At 41.3% G+C, this 7753-nt stretch overlaps 1 protein-coding gene across 1 annotated transcript; it reads right to left on the bottom strand.

Annotated features, from left to right (window-relative positions):
* Positions 1–216: 216 nt before the first annotated feature.
* On the bottom strand, positions 217–4724 carry LOC149065433 (uncharacterized). Its single transcript, XM_089253659.1, has 4 exons — positions 4062–4724; positions 3321–3446; positions 3064–3124; positions 217–428 (listed from the first exon to the last, which is right to left on the bottom strand). Exons 1-4 carry the CDS (start codon positions 4155–4157, stop codon positions 379–381), a joined length of 333 nt encoding a protein of 110 aa, XP_089109785.1. The 5' UTR covers positions 4158–4724; the 3' UTR covers positions 217–378.
* Between the last annotated feature and the right edge of the window lie 3029 nt (positions 4725–7753).

The raw sequence follows: 7753 nt of genomic DNA, 5'->3' as shown, positions 1-7753 counted from the left end.
AACGCCTTTTGAGCATTTTTTAAATTGAAACTATACCTCTATGATGGACGATTTATGAGATAAAGGCCGCATTAGCACCTATAGGGCACCCTGTATATCCAATCATTCAATTCTTATAAATTTTTAAACTATTTACGAATTAATGAGACACCCTGGATATATATATACACGATGTAATAGTATTAGTTCTCAGTACTTGAAAAAAACTTTTCGACGCACTGTGCTTCGAATTTTTATTGCATCTTACTATCAATATTTATTGGAATGAAACATAGAAAATGCTAAAAAGATATTGCAATATGTTTCTTTAAAAAAACTGATCGATCAGAAAATACTTAACGCTGGATTAAATAGACTCGATGAAATGCTTCTTCATAATCATATCAAGCTCTTTTCAAAATCTCGACCACCAAAACAGCTGTTGAAAGCTTAAATAAAAAGAGCAATTCTATCATTGAAAACATTCAAGGAGTCATTAGTGGTTACAATCAGTCAAGGGAAAGATTTTCAGGCCCGGCCCGCCTGTTCTGTTAAGGCCGCATGAGATTGTTGGCAAGGGACACGGTTAACAGTTGTTATTAATGTAAGGGTATTGTTATTAATGGAGTAGTAGTTATATAAGTTGGATTGCAGAATGCAGTTTGGAAGAGATTTTCATGTGAAATTGACATATATAATTGGTAATACACAAAAATACCATATGCATAATACTAATATTCAGAATTAATATGCATTACATTTTTTTTTATAAAAACTGGGTAGAAACCACACAACTTTAAAGCAAAGCCTGCTTTACGGCATCATGCGCTCTTTACCTAGTTGGTAGTGTCACCTACCAATTTACATACCGTATTTCTTTGCATTAGCCAACATGCCGGGAAATTCGAATCAAAGATTCTGGGAAATTCTCAAATATTTTTATTCTAAAACTCCATTAAATTGGCTGACCAGACCACACCCCAACATTCAGAAAGCTGGTGTCCCTCGAGTTTTGTGGCATGCCGGCTAATACGGTGCGTATTCTCGAAAACTATAGTGCTAGATATTATCATGATGAAGGCCCCCCTTTCCTTTTAGAAATTCCAGTACGATTCGAAATTCAATCAATTGCAGCAATCGGTGCATTTCTCTATTGCAACCGTTTTTTCATTATATACCTTGAAAGTTGTAGCGCCATTCTTCAGACACACTGTACATACATGATGTAAAACAAAATACGTATAAAGTCAGAGCCTCACTCATATCAAGCCTAATAGTCATTCGCAAATATTTGCCTTTCCCCGATACAAAGCAACTGCAGCGGCGTAGGCCGGCTACACACTGGCCAGCTTGGCCCAGTATTCCTTGGCGAATATTTGCTTCCAGAACACTTTGTGTTGTGGCTGTTGGCGTTCTTCGACCAATGTGCGACCAGACGGATTAAGAAGATCGAGAAGGAAGGCGGCACCTTTGACTTAGGTTGGAGCTGGAAGGTACCGGTCGTTCTGTTCGACCAGCCTTCCAATCTCCAACATTTGACGAGCAGTGCCATGGTGGGTGGAATGACCCCCAGCCTTGGAACGGATTGGGCCAGCCTTGATAGGAGTGTGGCCCTGGCTTTATGCATGTAGTGCATTTATCTACTGGGAACATAGACTGGGTAGATTACTTCTAGACGTCTCCCCCGCAACTGTGGCGAAAATCTTCAGGGAAATCAAGAAAGGGTCTCTGCAGCAAGAAACACATTCAGTCCATCCTGAAGTGAGCTTTCCCCGTCTAGTCCTAGACTTTTGGTGAGTCGCAGGCCAGGATTTTTGCCGGTCCTATATTAAATTTCAACTATGACTGCCCAAGTGAGGGGCGTAATTTTCGTATCTCTTGCTGGCCGAAGTCGAGTAGAATGTCAAGAAATACAGGGTGTCCCAAAAATTCGTAAATAGTTAAAAAAAAAAAATGTAAGGAATTGGTATATGTGAAATGGTTTGCGAAAAAGTTATTCTTCCCGAGAATTGGGGGGGGGGGGAATTGTACATTAAAAAAGGAAAAACTAATTAAAAATTTTGTCGGTAGAGGGCGTTGCATGAAAGCAAATCACAGAATTCTAAATCTGAACCTTTCTTTAATCTAAAGTGTGTCCCAAACGTTCGTAAAGCTTCAGCCGGCGATTCGTGGCTGAGGTAAAATAACTTCACCAATAGTGCTTTATCCACCAATGTCAACATCATAATGAAAACCTTAAGCAAGCGAGTGTAACAGGAAAATTCAGAAATGAGCTGTTAATAGTACATCCTGCATTTTATAGAACTGATTTGCGATCATCGTAATTAAAATAAATTTTCACCGAAGTATTTTTCCTGTAAATTGATTCTTTAATAAAGGTCCTAAATCGTGAAGCACCCTCTATCGACAAAAATTTTAACTAATTTTTTTTACTATACTAGGAAAAATCCCCTTTTGTGAGAATAACTTTTTTTCGCAAACCGCATTCAAATATACCAATTCCTTAAATTTTCATGAATTGTTAAACTATTTACGAATTCATGGGACACCCTGAACATTAATTTTTCCCGGATAACATGGCTCAACAGCAGGAAGTTTATGTAACATCTAACACCGGCCATGAAAGCCCCAGATTATATTTTAATGCGTGTCACATTATACAGTAGATTTGGTCTGCGGAATATGTGCAAAATGTCACAAATTTTGCAATGGATACTTCATATCCATTATAAGCGCAAGTACAAAAAAAATTCGAATTCATCGATTTTTAATCCTTTCTTGATCAATTCCAATTTTTAAAGATCTCGTGTTTGATTCGGAATTTATGAATACATCCACTCTCCGACTTACAAACAGCTCGGTACGTAAGCCGAAATTATGCAGTTTTTTTTCTTTTATATTGCAGCTTCACATACATTCTCCACTACACAGATGCAAAAAATTAGATTTGCGTTTGTTTTGGGACCACGCACTAACTATTAACGCAATTAAAAATAAATTTTCATCGACGCATTTTTTCCTGTAAATTGATCCTGCAATCATTTTCAAGAATTTAATGTAAAGAATTTATTTTAAACAACGAACCTTTGATTGTTTCATCCACATCTAAATCAAGTTCTTCAGTTATCTCGGCTGATTCAGCTGTCTGTAAAAATGATAAATTTTCATTCTTAAAATTTTATTTTTAACTTTCTGAATTTTTTTAATTTTCTGAAATTTAATTCTTTCTAGATTTTCTGAAATTCAAATTTCTTGAATTTTTCACAATTAATAGAGATTAATTCGATTTTTGAGAAAAAAAAAATTTACAAAAAATTTCCATTGTACAAATAATTGCCTACCGGATCAGGTTCGGCTGGCTTGGCCGAAGCAGCAGCGGCTTCTAGCTGTCCATCATCAGCTGATAACTTAGCCTTTTGTTCAGCTTCCAATCTCTGCTTAAGAACCAGTATCTCTCGTTCCTGTACCTAAAATAGAGAGTTTAATTTATTTCGAAATAAAGCATTTTCGTGTCTCAAATTTCTCGCTTTCTTGTATATCTCCAACTTAAACATTTCTATTACAATTTTTTCAAAACCACACGTCGGGGAGAGAAGGGGGGGGGGGTTGCAGGTACGGTGACAACGCTCCACGTTTTGGGAGGCGGCCCAGTCTAGTTATAATTGAAAGTGAAAAAGCTATTAATTTTTTTTTATGTAATAATGAAGGCGGCTTCAACTATGAAAAATTTAAATCTTAGAGTGAAAATTATTTTCTCCGGGGGACCCCGAGATTGGTAAGGGTGCCCCCCCCCCCGAATTTCGTATTAATGATACGGTTTCGTAGGAAATCCATGGTAACATGAGAATGCATATTGAATTGAATCATGATCCAAAGACGGATTTAACGAAAGACCCCGGAAAACCCCAACTTTTTAATAATCTAATTTAAGGGGCCCCCAATATTTTTTTCTCCCCCAGGGGCCTCAACCGACCCTATAATCCGCTTCTGTCAATACTCGACTTAGAAAGATTGTTTTTACATAAAAATCGGGGTAATTTGCAAATTTTTGCAATAATTAGAAATAATTTGAAATAAAATACCTTGAGACGGTACAGCTGCCCCCTCAAATAATCTAGGGCTTCATTCAATGACCTCTCCTCCCTCTTCAGTTGCCGTATAGTAGGATGTCCAGGCATGAGTTTCAGATTGGCAGAATAATTCGACCACGAGTGACCAGCTTGGCTAACGTCGACCGAATGAAGGCGATTGCTTTTCGGTTAATTTCCTACTGTTTTAAGGGTTGCCGTATGATTATTTCTATGCCGCTAGCTTGGTGAAATTATCACCCGCTGCAATGCGTGGAGATTCCATCCAAGCATTTTCTTTCCGGGGGCTCCAGGTAAATTGAAAAATGCCTTTTTTTGAAAACGAGATCTGGTAGTATAATGTTTTGAGAATTAAGTGTGTGTGAATTTTTGCTCGCTGGTGATTTCGGTCTTGTAAGAGTGTCCACGATGCTAGCCCAGCTCTGATGGTGCCCCGGGCACAAGGACCGTAGAAAGAGGGGGAGAACCGGGGGGGGGGGGTCCCGGTTTACAGTGAATCTCCCACTTGGTCTTATACAATAAGGATTGAAATTCCTTAAACACGCGTATATGAGGTGCGATCAGAGGTGCTACTGGGGGAGGGGGATAGCCAGTGGGTCTGGTGCCCCAGCCGATGAACCAGGAGGCCGCCGAATTCCCCCTTTGCCCGTTCGTTCACCCTCCGGTAGATAAAATGCATTTTTGTTTCTATTTGCGGCCCTGTAGGTGACCTTGTAGGATATGTATGCACGCAGTCGCGGATCCAGGAGGGCGGCGGCAATAATATGGAAAATAATTTGCCTGTCCCGTAAAATAGAGGATGACCATATGAACATACACAATTTGTCGCTCCTCCCGATACATTACCCTAGATCCACGTCTGCAGGGGGGAGGGACGCTCAGGATAAATCTCATAAATTTTTCAAAATTTTCTCTCTCAGATACTATAAAGTATATTTACTAGTATGAGGTTCAGGAAAAATTCCGGCCTTGCGGAACAATCAAACTGGTATCTAGAGTTGAAATCCAATTCTGACTATTTAGACCCAGACCCCTATACGCAGGGCCGTAACTAAGAGTCAGGGTCATTTTTATCGGGCTAGGGGGTTGAATTTTGCGAGACATAAAATTTTTTTTTTGTTATGTGTTGAGTGAACAAAAATTTTATAATCTTCTGACCAGTGCCATCTTAATGCATGGGCCCACCCGGGCACCTCAAGCGAAGAAGGGGCTCACAAAATGAGATCTGATTGAAAATTTTCTAGAATTTACCAAGTAGGGCCTCGCAAAAATCACTTGGCCCGGGGCCCATGATGGTCTTGAGACGGCCCTGCTTCTGACCTGCGCCAGAGTCCAGTGAGCTTCTTTCTTGTGGAGGAGACGGAGGTTTAAAAAGGCTAATACAGCAACATGGGACTCCCCAGGCACAGATTTATTTTGATGAGACACTACCTAGCTGGAAGTAAGTTTACACATTTACAAACTTACCCTCGAAAATCCCATTACCAGACCCTCGTCACGCCCTCTATGAGTGTTAGCTTAATGCGTGAGAGCCTGCTAGTGGATTCTGAAAAGTAGTCACAATTTTTCCTACTACAGTAGCCTATATTTGAGCTTTATTTCTTCATATCTGTTATTTATGCCCCCCCCCCCACACATCCGGGCCTCTAGGGATCGTTGACGGACACCTCTATAGTGAATTTGTAGTGCGAAGAAACAGAAAAAAAAATAAGAATCGTCTCGATGCCAGGGCTAGAGCCCTGCCCTTGTGTGGGGGCCATGTTTATACTTTTTACAGCTCTGTGCCCCCGCCCAAAGAACATAGGCCACATGGATTCTTTCCACTTGATCTTCCTCCATGACTCCCTCTAGGGCAGTGGTTCTGGAGAAGCGAACCGGTATCTTATTATCCGGATAAATATTTTCTTCTGTACCCGTCAGACCAGACACGACCCAGGCTCTGTCCCTCCCGGGATATAAGCCTTTTACCCGTGTGGGTTGGGTCGCGCTAGGGTGTATTATATTTTTTTAAAATTTATTCTGTACCCAGGGCTCAAACCGACATTAATCCACCTCTTGATCGGCAATAAAAAAATATTTAGAATAAATGAAAACGATGACGAATAAAAAAATTTTTTGATTACTTTAGGGGCCTCTGTTAAATTCGGATGCGGATCCAGGACGTCGTGTCGGGGAGGGCTATTTTTTGTTAAGTTCGTTGGATCGTCCCGTATTTTTAACGGGACAAACAAATTTTTTCCTCTATTATTCGGCTCTAGAGAAGGGCGATTGCCTCCCTCTCAACCCCCTCCGGATCCGCACCTGATCGTGGCGTGAATTTCCACAGTGATGGAGCTCTCTGTGCCTTGCCTTCTATGTATACATCTCCAGCCGATGACTCACCACTCCAGACAGAACTACACTCGTACGCAATCAAATCCATCAACACTTTCTCTGCACACACACGCGCGCAACCTTTTTCCCGCAAATAATTTCTTTTCCTTCTGATGGCATCTTGGGCAACCGGGGGGAAAAAAGTATGATTCTGGTGGTCCTCAGAGAGCCATTAAATTGCCGATTTTCTGATGCAACCCGAGCAATCCGCTGTTGGTTTTCGGCGCGATGTGTTTCCTCTTCCTCAAAAAATATTTGTGAATCATCAAGCTAACTTACCACATGTTTGTTTGTCCTCGAAACTGCGATGGCGAGTTTTGGTGCCGATCCTGGAGATGTTGGCGGGCCCCTGAACCAATGCCGTCTTAACGCATGGGCCTATCCGGACACGGCCCGGGGGCCTCAATAGAAGGATACCTTAAAAAAATGAGAATCGATTAAATTTTTAGAGAATTTGTTAGGTAGGGCCTCGCGAAAAATCACTTGGCCCGGGGGGGTCTATGATGCTCTTAAGACGGCCCTGTCCTTAACCATTTTTTTTTTTTTTTTTTTTTGCGAGGGCACCGTGGCAGAAAGAGCAAATTAATTTTCTAGAAGGAATAATTTATACCATTATATAATAAAGAATTAATGTTGCTATACCGGGTCAAAACCACTTTCTATAGCAGAAAGCCTTCGCGTGAAGCTTTGACGTCACTGAAATCGTCCATTTCACCTGTAGCCATGTGAATGTATGCGAAATCTTTACCTCTTTTGCAGTATATCCAATGACTGGGTGAAATTATAGCCACTAGAATAAGGGCTTATCCTTATCTAGCCGTCTTAGGTGAAATGGACGACTTCAGTGACGTCACGAGCTTCGTGCGGAGGCTTTCTGTTATAGTTGTTGGCAAAACACGGTCAGTCTTGAGCCGCGTGCAGACCCGCCACGCTATGAGATTCCGAGCAGATTTTGAACCGGTTTTGAGTTGTAGCTGCGCACAGCGCGGTCGCTTTGGATAACGAACAGCGCACCATTGCGTATCTTTGCACTCACTGGAAGTCAAAGGCCGGGTCCAAAACGTGCATTTAGTGACGTTGCACCACTCAAGAACCAGAGAGTGGGTTCAAAAAAGAGCAGAAAAATATAGAACAGTGGTTCTCAACCGGGCCATACTGCCCCTTCTGGTTCTGAGATATTCTAAGGGGGCCACGGCTGAAAATCAGTTGAAAGGAGGAGCCATGAGACGAGTGGTGAAGGAGATCACAAAGAACCGTGAAGAAATAAAACCTTTCACGTGAAATATGGTGGGGGGGGGGGGGAAATGTGATCA

This window comes from Pholcus phalangioides, unplaced genomic scaffold (assembly GCF_987345545.1).
Source record: "Pholcus phalangioides strain wild (caught in Gottingen) unplaced genomic scaffold, Ppha-v1.0 ptg000039l_1, whole genome shotgun sequence".
NCBI classification, from domain to species: domain Eukaryota; kingdom Metazoa; phylum Arthropoda; class Arachnida; order Araneae; family Pholcidae; genus Pholcus; species Pholcus phalangioides.
The sequence above is the reverse complement of the archived record's forward strand: the minus strand, read 5'-3'. Positions and strand labels throughout refer to the sequence as shown.

Bases quoted from the DNA above. Each gene is read 5' to 3' on its own strand.
- LOC149065433 (XM_089253659.1), bottom strand. From the start codon at position 4,157: ATGCCTGGACATCCTACTATACGGCAACTGAAGAGGGAGGAGAGGTCA. The intron at 3,447-4,061 runs GTATTTTATTTC...TCTCTATTTTAG, and splicing joins GGCAGCTGTACCGTCTCAAG to GTACAGGAACGAGAGATACT. The intron at 3,125-3,320 runs GTAGGCAATTAT...TCATTTTTACAG, and splicing joins AGCCAGCCGAACCTGATCCG to ACAGCTGAATCAGCCGAGAT.